This window comes from Dendrobates tinctorius, unplaced genomic scaffold (genome assembly GCF_039654945.1).
Source record: "Dendrobates tinctorius isolate UK_male_01 unplaced genomic scaffold, ASM3965494v1 ptg000186l, whole genome shotgun sequence".
NCBI classification, from domain to species: domain Eukaryota; kingdom Metazoa; phylum Chordata; class Amphibia; order Anura; family Dendrobatidae; genus Dendrobates; species Dendrobates tinctorius.
In genome coordinates this window covers 4,515,653-4,535,728 of record NW_027361853.1, presented here as the reverse complement: position 1 = coordinate 4,535,728, position 20,076 = coordinate 4,515,653, and the positions used below count along the sequence as shown (strand labels likewise).

Genomic DNA, 20,076 nt, shown 5'->3' with positions numbered 1-20,076 from the left:
AGTGATGTACAGATAGGGAAGTGCTGAGCGGGCTGGAAGCAGCAGGAATATGAAATGATCTGCAGCAGGGTGAAAAGAGAAGCGTTAGTATGAAGAGCCGCTATGTGATACGGCCTCGGTGGCGACCCGTGTCTCCGTAGCCAACAATACATTGTGGGTCCAGTTCAACTTGAAAAGTTTGGTGAAAGGTCTTCTGTAAACTTACTGACATAGCAAAGTTTTTGATCAGAAAATGCCTTACATATGACTCTTATGACACGTTTGAACAAAAAAAACAAACAAATGTAATTTGGACTTTTTATGTTTTATGTTGATGACATCTCACTGTTAAAGAGGACCCGTCAGTATGGTCTTTTCCAAGGGGGCGTTGCTCATGGGGGGGTGTCTTTAGGCTGCTCTGCAATATTAACCAGTGAGCCACGCCCACGTGAAAAAAAATTACATTAAATTAAAAAGCCCACGTTTCTAGAACTGTACGTCAGAATTATAAAAATAAATAAAAATAAATCTGGGAGCAGCAGGAGTAAAATCAGAGCAAAAACTCTTTAAAGAAGAAGAAGAGTTTTTATCCTCTTAATATATTGCAGTCATATTATATAGCACTGTGCACTTACAATTGCCTATTTTGCCTTTCTACCAGCTAAGTCTTCTCTTTTACCTTAGATCTATGAGATCATGTGATTAAAAACTGACTAGCTGAATCCTTCTAAGCTCTATGTAGAAATAGGAGGTCAATTTTCCCTGCACAAGTCATGAATCACTTTCTAGTCCATGGCAGGGGAAATATCGGAGCAACTGGGTCAGGAGTTGAAAGGGAGAATGAGTCATGCAGGGACAAGATCCTCCCTGTTTCTACATAGAGCAGAGAAAAGAGAATAAGTAACTGGGTAGAAAGACAAAGTGAGCAATTGTAAGTACACAGTGCTATGTCATATGATGATTGCAATATATTAATTGGAAAAGGCTATGTGCACACGTTGGGGATTCTGCTGCGGATCCGCAGCGTTTCTGGCCATGAGGGTCCGCAGCAGTTTCTGCTGCATTGTACAGAACCATTCTTTGCAATGGTAAAACCAAAAACGCTGTACACATGCTGCGGATTTTTCTGCGCAGATTTGCTGCGGGTTACAATCCGCAGCATGTCAATTCTTTGTGCAGAATCCACTGCGGTTTCATACCTTCTCCATTGTAGAGGTGTGAAACCGCAGGGCTAAACCGCAATCCGCAGGTCTTTTGACCTGCGGATTTACCTGCGGATTTTTCTAAATCCGCAGCACTTCAAACTACGTGTGCACGTAGCCTAAATGTTGATGGGATATTTTCTTTTAATGAGCTGTGTTTCCATGCCTGGATACTTCTTGATGAGCAATGTTCAAAATGAGCTAGCACGTAGTCTGAGTCGGTCTTGAAATGTCAAATTATAATGAAGCTGAAGCTATACACATAGGATCCATGAATAAATAACACTTATGCTAAGCCCAAAAAACTTACAAAGTTGGTATTTAAAAATAAAAAACAATCCGAAATACTGGGAATAGTAGCTAATTGGAGATCTTCACACGGCACTTCTGATATAGATGGATGGTGACAGTGGGTGGTTATTCAACGAGACGAAACATGAACGCACAAGTGGGTGGCGGATATTAACACTTAAATGGCACGTGAACAATAAAGTAGGGCATATGTAGAGATGCGTAAAGCACTTTTTGCATTCGCTCAACGACAAAAGACATAAGGTCCTTTTTATTGAGGATGCAAATTTGTGCAGATTTATTGCGTATTATATCTCACCTTCTGGGCACCTGAGAAGGCGTGGTAATAACATGACACATAGGTCATTAAAGCCTTCATATCCGGCCTTAGCGTCCCTATAATATCTGTACGGGAAAGGAAAAGAAGAGGTTGGAAAGGAAACAGAGAAGCAAAAGAGCAAAGTGTAAGAGCAGTCACATGGAATGGGGACAGCAGGGTTAATAATGGGAAAAGCATTCACAGCATGCACCGATCGAGAGAACGGTAGTCATAAGGCACAACGGGGGTGAAAAGGACCACCCTTATGAAGTGGGAAATGAGATCCATTTGTTTATTAAAAATAGGGACTGCTGCTTTTTAAAGGACGGTGGACATAGAACCAATAAAATATGCTGATACCAGGTCATAAAACAACAAGACAGAAAATAAATGCATGAACTGCATAAACACATAGGACTTCTATATTGCAAAAACTGTCCCATACTCTGGCGATAAATGGGCGATATCTGTCTGCAGACTGGGCAGATGCAGCAGAAACTGGCGAGGTCTGGTGCCAATCTAATTGTCTGAATCATACACATACAATTAGCGGTACAAGTGCAACTAATCTAAGAGTACAGTTACACTACGCGACTCACCAGCGATCCCGACAACGATACGACCTGGTAAGGATCGCTGGTACATCACTACATGGTCGCTAGTAAGCTGTCAAACAGATCTACTCAACGACGCAGCAACAATCCGGCGATCCGTATAATGACCTCGGCGGTCGTTGGGACCTTGTCACACAGCAGCTATTCTGACGACTCCCGCCTGCGTCCCTGAGTTCGGAGTCGCCAACGAGGTCGCTCGTCGGCGTCAAACACAAAAATGCATGCTGGCCAGCGGGACACCAGCGATCAAAAAATGGCCCAGGACATTCGAGCACGATCAGTGAGATCGCAGCGGGGGCCCGGTCGCTGCTATGTGTCACACGTAGCGAGATTGCTGGCGAGGTCGCTGTTGCGTCACAAAATCTGTGACGTTTCAGTGATCTCACTATGTGAGACGGGGCCTTCAGACTAGCCATACATTTTAAGTACCTGACCGCTATCATATGGCCAAAAGCTACTGTTACCGCCAACCCCTCCCCATACCCGCTGGGCTCGGCCAGGGGTCTGCGTGTTCGGAATGGTTAAACGGAAAAAGCTCCTGCTGTCAGACGCTTCTCAGACTAAATAAACATGAAGGCTGAGTGCTGAAGAGGTCCATAAAAAGATACATTGAAACAAAGATTTATAAAAACCTTAAAGAAGCAAAATGTCCATGAGGCGACGCTAGAGTAGATTGAAAAAAAGGACTTAATATATACAATTCAAATGGTAGGTGAGGTGCAGATATATTAAACAGGGATTTAAAGAAATTTCAAGTACAGTGACCCCCTTCCCTAACAAAAACACATTATAAACAAGGGGTATGAGTAATACATACATAGACCAGGGAACCTAATACAAGAGGAAAATTTTGATCTAAGAATTATGAGAAAACAAGTCAATAACAGAGAGGGATATATAATAAATTTATCCAACATGGCCGTAAAATTTATGTATAGGTCTTGTTTGGTAATCGGTGACAGGTGGCTATTAACAGATAAAGTGATAAGAGTTCCATCAATTCTAGACCCATAAAACATCCCTTCTGGTGTTCATATTCACACCCCCAAAAAATTAACTGGCGGCGAAACGCGCGTCGGGGTGATGGACACCAGTGGCAAACCTTCCTAATCCTGGGGCATCATCTCATCCAGCATATATAGGTACCTTATTGCAATGATAGAACCCAACATGTTTTATGGGTCAAGATATGGTAGAACTTTACCACTTTATTTATCTGTTCATAGCCACCTGTCTAAATTATAATTTATTATATATCCCTCTCTGTTGGTGACTTATTTCCATCATTCTTATATCAAATTGTCCTCTCGTGTTAGGTACCCTGGTCTATGTATGTATTAATGATAGCCCCTTGTTTATAATGTGTTTTTGTTAGGGAAGGGGGATCATGGTACTTGAACATTGACATTTCGCTTTTTTAAGGTTTTTATATATCTTTGTTTCAATAAATATTGTTTTTATGGATCTCTTCAGCGCTCAGCCTTTATATTTACTCAGTCTGAGTTGATGGTTGTATTATCTAGTATGGGAAGTGCCATTGATAATTACAGGTGGATATTTGTGAGTAATCATGCTAGACACTTCTGCCATTGGGAGAAAGCAAGGACACTCCCATACATATATATTTTGGCGCAGATTCATCATTGCCTTTGCGCCTGTTTACCCTCTAGTCTTGCGCCTTTTTTTTTTGTTTGTTTGCACCCAATTCATTATTCTATTTGCACCTTTTTTAAGGCAATTTTATATAGTTTCACCTGTTCATTTTTGTTTTCTGCTTTGTTGGTAGAGTTTATGTTTTCGCCAGACTCATCAATTGTAACTTTTGAAAACTTCGTAAAATTTAGCACAACTTCACTCCGCCACACGAATTCTCTTTGAATGCATTACATTTTTGGTGCAATGATATAGTGTTTTGGTGCCAAAGTGCAACTTTTGCCACCAAAACTCCCTACAGTAGTTCAAGAAAGGAAAAAAAAAAAGTAAATATTTTTTGTTTTCGTACTTGGCGCCAAATTCATGAATGTAGTGTGCCATTCTGATGAATTTGGCTCCACTAAAGGTCAACTAATACCACAAGACAAAAAAGGAAAGGGACAAAAAAAACTTGCAGATGATGAAGCGAGGTCTTCATGTTTGTAATTTGGCACCCTTTCATCTGATGTGCATGTCCACTGTATGCCAGATAGCCGACTAAGCACTATATCGAGAGAGAAGAGACACGACTAGCCTGGTGGGGCCCTTGGCTGACCCCCTTCAGTTGATTGACAGGTCAGTCCTTAAGCAAGTGTACGGAAGAGACCTGTCAATCAACCGGATCTGGATGGGGAGAAGATGGCCGGGGGCTGTGTGCCGGACTAGTCAGTTCTCTCCCTATAGTCCCCAGCCGGATATGCAAACTATGCTTCCTGTGAAATACTGGAGCGGTTCTTAGAAAAACAATTTGAAGAGCCAGCCAGGGACAAGCTGCTTGTGGTTTGGGAAGCATGAATAGAGTGAATAAATAATTTGGAAAAAAAAACCCTGTAATGACTGGAGAACGGAGAGGAATTGTAGTAACCAGCTAGTTGCAATTTTAAGATTGGAATAATCCTATAATGGCAAACAAGATAAGTAACGTAATGCACCAGAAAAGATAATAATCATTTCCCGTAGCTGTAAACAGTGGAATATGGTAAAAAAAAAAAAAAAAACGGTGAAACTTTCCTTCAGAATAAAATGAAGGAAGGAAGGAGATCGCAGGATGAGGCTTTGCATATACAAGGGATATAAGCAGCTGGTGGACCCTGTCTATTGAGGCCATACCAGGGGCGCTGTATTTCAGAGTTTTTAAAACAATTAAAGGGAATGTGTCTCCACCTAATCTGAGAGTAGCGTAATATAGAGACAGAGATCCGGATTCTAGCGATGTGTCACTTACTAGGATGCTTGCTGTAGTTTTGATAAAATATTTTATCAGCAGTAGATTTTTATTAGATGACTAGTAAACCTGCAGCCATATAGTCCAATTACGCCCTCACCACTGATTGGTGCAATAAGAAAGCTGCCAATCAGTCGGGGGGCGAGGTTATACAGGGCTCAGCATTAGAGAACTGCAAGATCTGCAGCAGAGAAAACAGGGATTTTATCAAAATGACAGCAAACAGCTACAGTAAGTGACACATCAAAGGAATCAGGGTCTTTTCCGACTTTGTGCTGCTGTCAGAAAGGGTAGCAAAAATACACGGAGCCTCGTGTATCAAAAAAAAAAGTTGCCAATAACAATCAGTATCCACCAACTACTGTTTTATCATAGGTCAGAAGATGAAACTTAACCTGTGGTTACTGTATTAGAAAATAAAGTAAATATAAAAAATACATACGATATAGAGAAAACAAACAAAATTATATATAATGTGTATGTATATACATATATGTATAGATACGTTATATTTCTAGTTCTCTTTTGCTCTTGACATATGGCTTCCAGTATATTTGCGGTGACTACGTTTACGTGATTCTGTGTCTTGTAATTAAATGAGAGTTGTATGCACAGCGAGTACGGATAGTATTCAGACCCCTTTCACGCTGTTTCATTGCAGCCATTTGGTAAATTCAAAAAAGTTCCTTTTTTTCCCTCAATGTATACTCTTGCACCATATCTTGACTGTAAAAAAAAAATAGATGTAGAAATTTTTGCAAATTTATTATAAAAAGAAAAACTGAAATATCACAGTCATAAGTATTCAGACCCTTTGCTCAGTACTGAGGAGAAGCACCCTTTTGAGCTAGTACAGCCATGAGTCTTCTTGGGAATGATGCTACAAGTTTTTCACACCTGGATTTGGAGATCCTCTGCCATTCTTCCTTGCAGATCCTCTCCAGTTCTGTCAGGTTGGATGGTGAACATCCATTTTCAGGTGTCTCCAGAGATGCTCAATTGGGTCTAGGTCAGTGCTCTGGCTGGGCCAGTCAAGAATGGTCACAGAATTGTTCTGAAGCCACTCCTTTGTTATTTTAGCTGTGTGCTTAGGGTCATTGTCTTGTTGGAATGTGAACCTTCGGCTAAGTCTGAGGTCCAGAGCACTCTGGAAGAGGTTTTCATCCAAGATATCTCTGTACTTGGCCGCATTCATGTTTTCTTCAGTTGCAACCAGTCGTCCTGTCCCTGCAGCTGAAAAACACCCCCCATAGCATGATGAGGCCACCACCATGTTTCACTGTTGGGATTGTATTGGGTAGGGGATGAGCAGTGTCTCGTTTTCTCCACACATACCGCTTAGAATTATCACCCTAAAGTTCTATCTTCGTCTCATCAGACCAGTGAATCTTATTTCTCATAGCCTGGGAGTCCTTCATATGTTTTTTGGTCAACTCTATGCAGGCTTTCATATGTCTGCACTGAGGAGAGGCTTCCGTTGGGCCACTCTGCCATAAAAGCCCGACTGGTGGAGGGCTGCAGTGATAGTTGACTTTGTGGAACTTTCCCCCATCTCCCTACTGCATCTGTGGAGCTCAGCCACAGTGATCTTGGGGTTCTTCTTTACCTCTCCCACCAAGGCTCTTCTCCCACGATTGCTCAGTTTGGCTGGACGGCCAGGTCTAAGAAGACTTCTGGTGGTCCCAAACTTCTTCCATTTAAGGATTATGGAGGCCACTGTGCTCTTAGGAACCTTTAGTACTGCAGAAATTCTTTTGTAACCTTGGCCAGATCTGTGCCTTGCCACAATTCTGTCTCTGAGCTCCTTCGCCAGTTCCTTTGACCTCATGATTCTCATTTGGTCTGACATGCACTGTGAGCTGTGAGGTCTTTTATAGACAGGTGTGTGTCTTTACAAATCAAGTCCTATCAGTTTAATTAAACACAGCTGGACTTAAATATGAGTGTCTGAGCAAAGGGTCTCAATACTTATGACCTTGTGATATTTGTTTTTCCTCTTTAATAAATTTGCAAAAATTTCTACATTTCTGTTTTTTCTTCAGGCAAGATGGAGTGCAGAGTGTACATTAATGAGAAAAAAAATTAACTTTTTTGCATTTACCAAATGGCTGCAATGAAACAAAGAGTGAAAAATGTAAAAGTCTGAATACTTTCCGTATCCACTGTATATAATCCCCAACGTGTGTGAAAACAATTTGCAGTTGTCAAGAAACACATGATCCCTGTCACTTAAACCATAAACAAATAAAAAATCAGTAGCCAAATCTTGATATGCTGCAGGTTTTCAAATCCGTACCCTTCCCCGTCTGTTGCAGAAATGCTGCAGATTTCCATCTCTGCTATTTTCTTTCATTGCAATGTAACGTGTGATATTTGTGGCTAAATTCTGCAACAAATCCAATAACAAAATCTGCATTCAGCAAATGGGGATTTTATTATCGAATCTGACGCAGACTTTTAGGCCGGATTCATGGCATCATTTCTCACTAGCTGTCAGTTACTCATTTAACACTTCTTCCTCAGATCCCTGCCCTAATAGAAGTACAAATTACTGTATGTTACACAGAAATCTATCAGTATCGCCACCTAGTGCCCAGAAATGAAAACACAGTTTTTATTTTCAACTGGTTCTCATATATATGCAATTAGGGAATTGGAAAAAAAATTACAGGGTAAGTATTCTATTTAAAAAAAGAAAAAAAACTGTCAGCAGTATTTTGCCATTTAACCTGACAGCAGCATAATATAAGGCAAATGAGCCGGATTCCAAGTATGTGTCACTTAGTGGGCTATGTACTGTAGTTTCAATACAATCAGTGTTTTATCAGCAGGAGATTATCACTATAGGACTAAGGGCACCGTCACACACAGTGATCTTGCTAGCAAGATCGCTGCTGAGTCACAAGTTTTGTGACGCAACAGCGATCTCACAAGCGAGACCGCTGTGTGTGACAGCTATCAGCGACCGTCCCCCCTGCTGGTATTGCTGATCGTTGTCGGAAAGCCCTGGACATTTATTTGATCGCTGATCTCCCGCTGGCCAGCATGCATCGCTGCGTGTGACAGGCGGGAGACGAGCGATCAGCTGGTAACTAAGGTAAGCACAGGGTTTCTAAGCAGCACGCTGTGCTTAGAAACCCTCTGTGTACCTTAGTTACCAGCTCCCTGCATCAGCGCGCTGGTATCTAACGCACACAGCGACGCCGGGCACTCGGCGTCACTGGTGCTGATCGCTGGTGAAGCTGCCTGTTTGACAGCTCACCAGCGATCATGTAGCGACTCACCAGCGATCCTGACAAGTTGATATCGTTGTCGGGATCACTGGTGAGTCGCTATGTGTGACGGGGCCCTAGGTCTCACATGCAGACAAGTCAGGCTAATCTGTGTAAGCCTGCCTCCACCACTGATTGACAGATTGCTCACAATGCACACATGAAACTGCCAATCAGTGGTGGGGGCGGGGCTATACACAGATCTACATTCTAAACACAGCTATATCTACAACCAGAAGACAAGAATTATAGCAAAACTCCACCAAGCAGCTCATAGCTGGAATCAGGGTCTCTTCCTTAACATTATGCTGCTCTCAGATTACATAACAAAACAGGCTGATGGATTCCCAATAATGAAAGTAAGCTGCCATATGCAGTAAAGAAATCATAGCAGTTGAAGCATTGAGCCGCCCAATTATGACGCTGTCCTTGTTGCCCACTGCAAACAATCAAAGAGAAGCTTTCATTTTCCCAACAGCATTAAAAGAAAGCCGAGCTGTGATGGGTTACTATGGATAACAAAGACAGTTTTTCTTTTAGCCATTTGATTACAGAACAGCAGAATTCAGGGCTCCATAGAAGCTGCGGTACCACATGCACGGACTGACAAGTATCATATGTGTGTGCAGAACCCATCAGCTCCCCTGCACCCAATAACTTCACAGAAACCGAGTCCTGTAGTAAAATAAAGTCCTTTATGTTTCATAGTTTTAAGGTTGAAAAACATGGATTTTTGTGATAACTCACCGTAAAATCCTTTTCTCCGAGACGCTCATTAGGGGACACAGATACTGTGGGTGTATGCTTCTGCCGCTAGGAGGCTGACACTAAGTGAAAAAAACAGGTTAGCTCCTCCTTCGCCGTATACACCCTTGCCCCCATTGCGGGCGGAAATCAGTTTGGTGCCAAAGCAGTAGGAGGACAACAAAATCAGCCTTAATACAGGTACAACATGTCCAAAGAAAACACCCCTCATATCAAACAAGTAAATTAATTTAAACAAAACAAGAGCCAACTGGCTAATAGGGTGGGTGCTGTGTCCCCCAATGAGCGTCTCGGAGAAAAAGATTTTACGGTGAGTCATCACAAAAATCCATGTTTCTCCTTCGCCTCATTGGGGGACACATACTGTGGGACGTCCTAAAGCAGTCTCTGGGTGGGAGATTGACTCACCGATCCAAGCTACATGCACCTCTTGTTTAAAGGTGGGCCACTGCTGCTTGGAGAATCCTTCTACCCAGGCTCGCAACCGCTGAGGCCTGAGTATGGATATTATAATGCTTGGCAAAAGTGTGCAGGCTGGGCCAGGTTGCTGCCTTGCAAACCTGTTCTGTCGAAGCCTGGTGCCGAAGCGCCCAAGAGGTGCCCACTGCCCGAGTACAGTGCGCTCTGATCCCTGCTGTGATCGGCGTGCCTCTAATGAGGTAGGACTCCTGAATAGTCAAACGAATCCATCTGGCTATGGTCGATTTTGAGGCAGCGATTCCCTTCCTGCGCCCTTCGGGGAGCACAAACAGCATGGCCGTCTGACAAAAGGGTGCTGTCCGCGACACGTACCTCCGGAGGGCTCTTACCAGGTCTAACGTGTGAAGAGCCTTTTCCACACGGTGCATCGGTGCTGGACAAAATGAAGGCAAAACCACATCTTCATTAATGTGAAAAGAGGACACGACTTTCAGCAGAAAAGGAGGGGCTGGTCTGAGGACCACCTTATCCTTATGGAAAGTGAGGAACGGAGCTCGGCAGGATAGGGCCGCCAGCTCTGAAACCCGCCTGATGGAAGTGATGGCCACTAGGAACACCACTTTCCAGGAAAGGTGCCTCAAAGAGATATCCTGAAGTGGTTCAAATGGAGCTTCCTGCCGAACACTTAGGACCATGTTAAGGTCCCAGGCGTCCATAGGCGCCTTATAGGGAGGTACCAAGTGGGAGACTCCCTGAATGAAAGTCTTCACCTGCAAATTGGTAGCAATTCTGCGCTGGAACAGGACGGATAAGGCCGATATTTGTCTCCTGAGGGAACTTGGGGCAAGGCCCGAGTCTAAGCCCGACTGGAGAAAAGCCAAGAGGTTGGGGATCGAGAATCTCAGCAGAGAAACACAGTGGCCTCGACACCAAGCAAAGAACACCTTCCAGGTGTTGTGGTAAATTCGTGCTGAAGTAGGCTTCCGGGCGCTAATCACTGTAGCGACCACCTCGCTCCCGAACCCTGCCTGGGTTAGAATCCAAGATCCAACGGCCATGCCGTCAAAACACAGGGTCCCTGAGTTTGGGTGGCAAATCGGCCGTTGAGACAGTAGTTCTGGGCGCTCTGCCAGGCGCCAAGGAACGTCAGCGAGCAGCTGCAATAGATCTGCGTACCACGCTCGACGGGGCCAGCCTGGGGTCAGCAGCATCGCTGGCACCCCTTTCGTCTTGATCCTTTTTGATGACTCTCAGAAGTAGTGGCAGTGGGGGAAATAGATTTGAGAGGCGAAACTGGTTCCATGGCAGAACCAACGCGTCCACCACGAAAGCCTGCGGGTCCCTGGCCCAAGCGACATATGTGGGCACCTTGGCATTCACTCTGGAAGCCACCAGTTCCATATCCGGAGCTCCCCACAGTTGACAAATCTGCTGAAAAACTTCGGGATGTAGAGACCACTCTCCGGATGCAAGACCCTGCCGGCTGAGAGTCTGCCACCCAATTTTCCACGCCCGGCATGTGGACAGCCGAAATCACCGAGTGGTTTGCTTCGGCCCCCTGAAAAACGTGCCCCACCTCATGCATGGTTGCTCTGCTGCGGGTGCCCCCCTGGTGATTTATGTAAGCCACCGCTGTGGCGTTGTCCGATTGAATCCGGACGGGGCGGCCTGCTAGAAAGTGATGAAACTTCTGCAGAGCCAGCCGAATTGCTTGTATCTCCAATAAGTTAATCGAGAGGCGTGCCTCCTGTGGTGACGACCGTCCCTGGGTTGCCTGGTGGCGAAATATCGCTCCCGAGCCGAGGAGACTGGCGTTGGTTGTCATTACCAGCCAATGATCTGGGGGGAAAGGTTTCCCCTGGGCCAGAGAGGAACTGGTTATCCACCATCCAAGCGACTGCCTGACTTGAGAGGACAGTCAGCACTGCCGATCGAGCGTGAAAGGATTCTTGTCCCAGGCTGACAAGAGGGCGCGCAGCAGGAGGCGAAGATGGAACTGGGAAAAAGGCATCGCTTCCATTGCTGCCACCATTTTCCCTAGAATCCTCATCCCGGATCGGATGGTATGAGGGACTGGTTGGCGAAGTGTCCGGACTCCCTGCCGGAGAGCTAGCGCCTTTTCCTGAGGGAGAATTACTAACCCTCGGCAAGTGTCGAAGATCATTCCTCGGAAGGAGATCCTCTGAGGTGGCACAAGGGATGACTTCTTCGCATTGACCAACCATCCTAAGCGGGCAAGAGTATTTAGCGTGATGTTGACATTTCCCTCGCATGCCCGTATTGACGGGCCCTTGACCAAGAGGTCGTCCAGATAAGGCAAGACGACTATGCCTCGAGAATGCAGTATGGCCATGACAACTGCCATAACCTTTGTGAACACTCTGGGAGCCGTGGCTAGCCCGAAGGGTAGTGCTACGAACTGAAAATGTTGATCGCTGATTGCGAAGCGTAGAAACCTCTGATGAGGAGGAAAAATGGTAATATGCAGATATGCGTTCTGGATGTCTATTGAAGCCAAGTATTCTCCCTGCTCCATGGCCAATATGACTGAACGGAGAGACTCCATCCGGAAATTTCTGATCCTGATGAATTTGTTCAGAAGCTTCAAGTCCAAAAGAGGCCTGACAGACCCGTCCTTTTTAGGAACCGCAAAAAGGTTGGAATAGAACCCCAGAGCGTTCGTGTTCCGGCACTGGAACATTGACTCCATTGTGCTGGAGCGATCTGATGGCTCCCAATAGAGCCTGGGTATCCACCCTGGGAAGCCAGGAAAGGAAAAACCGTCTTGGAGGGTATCTGACAAATTCTATTTTGTAACCTGAGGCCACCAATTCCTTTACCCATGCGTCGTGAGCAACATTGACCCAGACGTGGTGAAACCAGAGTAGGCGGCCGGCCCCCCTTGCTGGTGTCGTCTGGTAAAGGCCTCGAGTCATTTGGCTGACGATCTTTGGGATCTGGATCCCCTCGATCTGGGCTGCTGAGTACGCATTCTCCCCAATGGGTTGGCTCTATATGAGACCTGACGCTCCCTATCCTGGTTGGGGCGGCCTGAGGCGGCGGAATTGGCCGCTGTAGTCCACCCGGGGTTGCGAAAAGGCCCGAAAACGTGCCTGAAACGGGTGACGAAAAAGCGTTTTGACCTTTTGCTGAGGGAGAAATACCGCTCTTTCCTCCAGTGGAGTCAGAAATAAGTTGATCCAACTTCTCCCCAAATAGGCGGCCGCATTGATAAGGCAGGGAAGTCAAGGACTTCTTAGAAGTAGAATCGGCTCGCCATGTCCTTAACCATAGGGCTCTTCTGATAGAAATTGCATTAGCGGCAGCAAGTGCCGAGCAATTGGCCGCATCCAAAGACACATTGATTACATAGTCTCCGGCCATCGCCACCTAACCTGCGACCTCCGAAATCTCTGCAGGTAGATCCTGCTCCTGCGCGACCTTGTTTAATGTTTCTGAACATGATATCATAGCCTTGGCTAAGCAAGTTGCTGCGAATGAGGGAGCGAGCGCTGACCCTGACGCCTCATATACTGAGCGAGCTAAGCTCTCTATAAGGCGATCCGTGGGATCCTTAAACGAGGAAACACTAGGGACGGATAGCAGGTCTTAGTGGCTAGGCGCGAAACCGGAGGATCCACCATCGGGGATTCCACCCATTTTTTACGGAGGTCCGGAGCAAACGGATACCTTGTTTCGAATGCCTTTTGACCAGAGAAACGCCTGTCTGGACGTTTTCTGTGCCACTGCACTATGTCCTCAAACTCCGGGTGGCAGGAAAAAATTCTGTGCGGGCGCGTCACTTGCTTAAATGCCACTTTATGCCCTGTAGCCACTGCGGGATCATCCTCAATCCCCAGGGTCTGATTGACGGCCTCTATGAGGCTGTCCACTGTTTCACGTGATCCTGGAGTGTCCAGGTCAAGGGGCTCGTCCAAGTCGCCGAGGTCTGCTCGCTATCAACCACTGGTGAAGGGGAGCGAGAAGCAGAGCTCACAGATGCTGAGGCACCGGGAGACACCGTATGGGTTCGTTTCCCCCCGGGTCTGCCTGGAGTGAGAGCGGCCCCTGCAGGCCAGAGGCTCCTGTGAGGTAGAGAACCCCTCTAAGACAGGCGAGCTACTGCCATGCCCCTATTTGGGGCCCGAAGGGACTCAAAACCTCTCGTGACGCCATAGGTTGCGACAGTGATAACGCCCATTCCAGGGCTCGGTCGCAGGGGAGGGCTCCTGAGGGCATTCGGACTCGCAGACTTCGCTCTGCGCCCGCGGAAAAAACAAACCGACAGGAGATGAATGCAGCGTATAACAACGTATGCGTCTTAGCTCTCTTCCTGATATGCTGTACCTGTCAGGCATCCGCCGGGGGAAGGCGCTCTTTGCTTCGATTAGCGTAGCCTCTCTGTGGGGCTAGGGGGGAGCACTTACCCCAGTCCTGTATCTTGAGCGTGCGAGGCGTCGCTTTATCTGGACGGACGGTACTTCCTTTTGCGGCCTAGCTTCGGCCTGAAGCCAGGGCCTACATTTTTTTGGCGTCCGCTCAGGCTATGGGGGGCGAGGCCGCCATGACGCGACGCCGGGGACTTCCGGCTGAGGCCTAGCACTGGCATCCACCTCCATCCATGTCAGGTAGAGGGGAGGGGGGCCATATGAAACAAGGACGGTGCAGGCACCCTAGCTCCATCTAACCCCTTCAAGGGGTGAGGAGAGGGACCGTCCGCCGCCTTGCCCCACCGCAGTCTTAGCATTGGTGGGGCAGTGGGGGCCACACGGACTACACTTGTGCCTCTGTGCAGCCTGGAGTTTCAATATCCTCGGGTGGACAGGGCTAAGTCCGGCATCATGTCCCACGGTGCGGGAGAGGATACGTGGAGGGACACTCGCACGTGCTCGCCCGTTGTTAGTTTGGGGAGATCGGACCCTTTCAATAGGGTCCGTCGCCCGTATCTCACCTCCGTTGTCTGTCAATAGCCCACGTTGCGGGAGAGGATACGTGGAGGGACACTCGCACGTGCTCGCCCGTTGTTAGTTTGGGGAGATCGGACCCTTTCAATAGGGTCCGTCGCCCGTATCTCACCTCCGTTGTCTGTCAATAGCCCACGTTGCGCGAGAGGATACGTGGAGGGACACTCGCACGTGCTCGCCTGTTGCTGGTTTGGGGAGATCGGACCCTTTCAATAGGATCCGTCGCCCCTATCTCATCTTCATGTGAAAAAAGGGAACATGCGGAAGAAAATCCCTGTTGCGGGAGAGGATACGTGGAGGGACACTCGCACGTGCTCGCCCGTTGTTGGTTTGGGGAGATCGGACCCTTTCAGTAGGGTCCGTCTCCCCTGTCTTATCTTCATGGGGAAAAAGAAAAAAAAAAATGGTCAGTCTTGACACAGACCGACGTGTGCCTCCAACAAACACTAAGCAAAAAACTGATTTCCGCCAGCAATAGGGGCGAGGGTGTATATGGCGGAGGAGAAGCTAACCTCTTTTTCAGTTAGTGTCAGCCTCCTAGCAGCAGAAGCATACACCCACAGTATCTGTGTCCCCCAATGAGGCGAAGGAGAAAAAACAAGTCCAAAGAGTTCAACCCATTACCTAACACTGGTCCTGCGGGGCTGATGATATCACGTGTACAAATATCTTCCGGCTGATCACGGGCCTGTAGGTATCAGTAGACAAGATATCACTGGCCCCACTCACCTACTGGTGTGGAAGTGAGCAGAGTTGGGTTAACTCATTAAAGTTGCTTTTCTCATTGTTTTTTTTTTCAAAGAGAGAAATATTTATATGGCAGATAAAGGACTCTATTTTAGTACAGGACAAAGCTTACTTCAAAAGGAATCTGTCAGCTGGTTTTTGCTACCCCAGCACGATGTAGGAAAAGAGACCCTGATTCCAGCTATGTATCACTTACTGGGCTGCTGGCTGGAATTTTTTTTTTTAAATCCTTGTTTTCTCTGCTGCAGATCTAGCAGTGCTCTGAATGCTGAGCTGTTTATAACCCCGTCCCACACCACTGATTGGCAGCTTTATGCCCATCAGTGGTGGGGGTGGGGTTATACATATCTCATGAATGTGGAGCAGGGCTACTAGTCATGTAGTGATAATCTCCTGCTGATAAAACTGATCAAAACTACAGCAAGCAGCCCAGTAAGTAACACATCGTTGGAATCAGGGTCTCTGTACACGGCTTTAAGATTTAGTGGCAAAAACCCTTCATCGTTAAGGTGACGGTTAATTAAGTGTAGGGGAGATGACAGACTCCCTTTGAATATCTGCTGCTAAACTGAAGCATCACCTAATAAATAAAATTGCTAAATGCAGCAGATCTGTGGCTTATCAGCAACAGCGTTTGTCAATGGTAGAGTTTATATTATATGCTTATATATCTTTATTTTTTTAATTCTCCAAAATTCAGTCTGCCTTGACATCATTGTCGGTCTTACAAAGGATGGCGCCCCCTACCAGACCCGTCTGATGTCCTCACTCTGCTCCCCCCTCAAATGCTACATGATAGCAGCAACTATAGCACACATGTAAATGCAACCATACAATGCTCATGTAATATTACCATATGGTGACCATAACAGATTTGCACAATTCCCCATTATAATCTGAAATTAGGAGCCGATTGGTGGCTATAGAGAAATGATACAAACTAGGATGTACTGGAAGAAAGAATATTTGTGCTTAGTGACTATCCTGAACTCTAAGACAGAGGAAGGATATCCCGAAGCTAAAAAGAAAGAGGGAGAAAGAGAAAGGGAGAAAGATTTGCACATTAGCGACAGGAACAATGTGCTGATTGGAGAGATACTGGAACCCTGGGATACCTTCTGTGCTCCTGAAAAGGCGTGATAGAAGCTAGAAACGTAGGTCATGATGGCCTTCTCATCAGGGCGAGCCGTCCCAACAATGTCTGTCAAGAAAAGGTTTAAAGCATGTTGATTCAGTATATGAGATGGAAACACGGTCAAATGTAAAAACAGTGACAAAACACGATGTAGCAGATGTAAACAGCGATTGTGAATGGAACATTGAACCTCGTGACACACATTATTTTATAAATAGAGCAAAATATTTCTGATATAGCAGATGGCCAAGAGAATAATGGGTAATGTTAGAGAGTCTGTCAGCATGATTTTCTAATGTATAGTCAAGACATGGCTGTAATGGCGCTGCAATACTGCTTAAATTGACACCTTTGGTGAGGAAATCGGCTTTGTGGTTCTTCTTTAATCACCATATGAGGTTTTCTGCTAATTAGATTTTGGTGTACAGGGGCTGGACTGTGCACGGGGTCTTCTCCTCCCGGTTTGTGATTCTTCAGCCCTCTATCTGTCCCTGGTCTGTATGAAATCTTAACAGTGACCTGTCATTCCCAGACTGGAGGTTGTAGAGGGGCCGGGGAATCGCAGACAGGAAGGAGAAGACCCAGTACACAGTCCGGCCCCTGTACACCAAAATCTAGTTAGCAGAAAACTTCAAATGGTGATTAAACATGAATCATTTCTTCACCGAAGGTATCAGTGTAATCAGTATTACAGCTATGTCTTTACTGCAAATTACAAAATCGTGCCGACAGGTTCTCTTTTAAAGCAAACTACTTTGGGGAGCACAGAAGTCTAACGTATAACCTGAAACGTTGGCCTTTCTGTTGTCTCTTGTGTGAAGTCCTTTCTGTTCTATTTCATTCATCCTGTGCAGATCGTCAGTAGAATTTTTAACGCTGTTAAGAAATTCAACAGCCGGTCGAACACACGACAGTCGCTCCATTTGCTCTCTATGAGGCGAATAAAAAAAAGCCGAGCGGAAGCCCAATAGGGAATAGATGGAGCAGCGGGCGAGCACGAGTTTTGCAGCTTCATTCTAACAAGGACAAAAGTTCCCCATTGCGCCGATCCCTGCAGGTGCCAGCAGTCGATCCCCACCCATTCCTATCCCACCGATGGGTGACAACTTGTTTTCGCCGGACAACCAATTTCACTGATGGAGGCATCGCCCCATGACCAGTCAGTTTCTTTTGGGGGGGGGGATCCATCTAAGTGGGATTGACCACTGTGCATAACCTCCTTTTAAAAAAAAAGGTTTCACACTAGAGGGTATTCACCGGGACTTTCAGGTACTTTTGGATCTTAGGTGGAAAAAAAAAATTACATTCTTATTGAAACAGACATTAATGTTGATCATCTAGTCGTTCACAAACTGAGAAGATGAGATACACATAATGTCCCCCGGATACGAAGCATGCATTATGTCCTAAGGGACTGTGTGTGAATGTAGGTGTTTGTACATGTTCACACTGACATGATGCAGTCGCTACACATGATCTGACGCAACAGCTTAGAAATAAAAGCATTAGGAAGTCCTGAAGCAGAAAAGTCATAATAATCATGACATGTCTTCACCTTGAGTGTCCTGATACCATTAAACACAAACCTGCCGTGAGCAGAGAAGGAATTGCACCGAATTTTACGTAAACTTCAAGTACAAGCTTTAATTAGGCACCAATACTTTTGAGTGTGTACTTGTGTACAGAAAGATTGATAGCTCACTCGTTGCGTGCACATAAAATAGAATTGTTCTCGGCAGCACATCTCTTTACACAGAACAATGTGCTGCCGAGAATGATGATTTTCAAACTTAAACCTTTTCACCTGATGATTGAGAATTTTGCTCTGCGTTGGATGATTAGCAGCTGGTTTACATTGCATGATTATCAGGAAGCAAGTGTTCAAAGGAACTCTTGTTCCCAATAATTGGCTAGCGTAAATGCACCCCATGTTTAGTACATACATTTCTGTCCTATGCTGTTGTACAGTAGTACTAAACAATGTCACAAGGATAAAGAAAAACAACAAGACAGGATTCAATATCGTTATGCCATTCAGGTTAAACACAAGATCAATAAAATGAAAAATGTTAATGGAGCGATTTTTCAGAACTTTCCATTAAAGGGTTACTCTTAAAAAAAAAAAAAAAAAAAAAAAAAAAAAAAAAATCAAGCTTTCCCCCTGCTGAGTACTGGTGCTACGGTAGTCCCACAGAAAATGAATGGAGCCTACGAATGTGCACCGCTGCTCCATTCACCGCCTAGCCCTGTTGTTCCAAAGCCCAGACCTTGGGATCGTTGCAGTCATTCCCCCGGCAATAAGGGTGTCAACGGTGTGTCAGAGACTGCAGACAGTAGCACTGCATCTGGCTGCAGAAGGTGTCAGAGGTTGGCCTTGCAGACTAGTGGCCACCTCCCCTGGCCTTAAAGGTGCCACCTGGATCAGGGTGTTTATAACTCCCAATTTGCTGTTGGGAGTTGTGGGTGATATTTTCTATTTGCACTTCCCTATTGAGACTTAGAGCTGCAGCAGTCGGCTAGCGTACTCTTTGGAGTTTGTAGGACGACTGCGTTTTTTATTCCTCTTGTTTTGTGTATCCTAGCTGTCTTTAGTGTTAGTGGGGTTCAACCAGCATTTACCCCTTCTTTCCCTAAGCAGGTTCTATTTCTAGGGTTTGACAGGGACTAGGTATCCTGCTCAGTGATAGGTGCGGAACCCATTTAGGCTTTCTTAGGGAAGACAGGGTGACGTTAGATCTTCCTAGGTGTCTCCACTCCCCGCTTTCCTAGTGTTGGACCCCCCCTTCCCCTTATCCCTTTGTGTTGCACTTAGTCTGTCCTTCACTGTGCGTGACACAGGGTAAAACATTAATTTTTGTAAATAACCCTTTAACGAGCTACTGTCAGGATACACTGATGTATTATTGGAGGAAGTGAGATTAAGTAAGAAAACAGTTTGTCTGTTCACCAATAGTCATCTGGGCAGTTCTGGCATGCTGAATAGTCATGGTGTCCTGGTGATACCATGCCAATGTTGCCTAGATTAAGATCCAACTTGACTTCTGCAGTCAGGACAATCGAGGCTCTGTGGGCATGCCAACTACGAAGGCGACGTGTTTAGCCACCAGGGCAGGCAGGCTATGGGTGAGCAGTGTGCGCCATTTGAAAACCATTCCCCTTTCATAGTGAATCAGAGAATTTGAGCTGGGGCATGGTTAGGAGAGTTTTACAAGGACTATACTATACTAGCATGCCGGGGGTTTAGTCATGTTAGCTCTAGCAACAGGTTCCCTTTAAATCCCAACTACAACACAGAGAAGAAGTGGCCGACTCTTGTTGCCACTAGGACATAAGGCATTTATATTCCAGGTCATCAACAGGAGAGATTTCTTTTAGGGGGGTGAAATAAGAAGTGCTTGTAAATATGCCACTAATACAATGGAGAGACATGTAGGATGAGTACCGAACCAAT

At 45.9% G+C, this 20,076-nt stretch overlaps 1 protein-coding gene across 5 annotated transcripts in view; it reads right to left on the bottom strand.

Moving 5' to 3' along the window:
- The window catches only part of LOC141055551 (alpha-actinin-1), a 150,435-nt gene that overhangs the window by 71,771 nt on the left and 58,588 nt on the right, over positions 1-20,076 (bottom strand). For all 5 annotated transcript variants that reach the window (XM_073552172.1, XM_073552174.1, XM_073552176.1 and 2 more), the window contains one exon: positions 16,606-16,691. In XM_073552172.1, the coding sequence (XP_073408273.1) occupies positions 16,606-16,691 (86 nt within the window). The remainder of the gene's footprint in view (positions 1-16,605; positions 16,692-20,076) is intronic.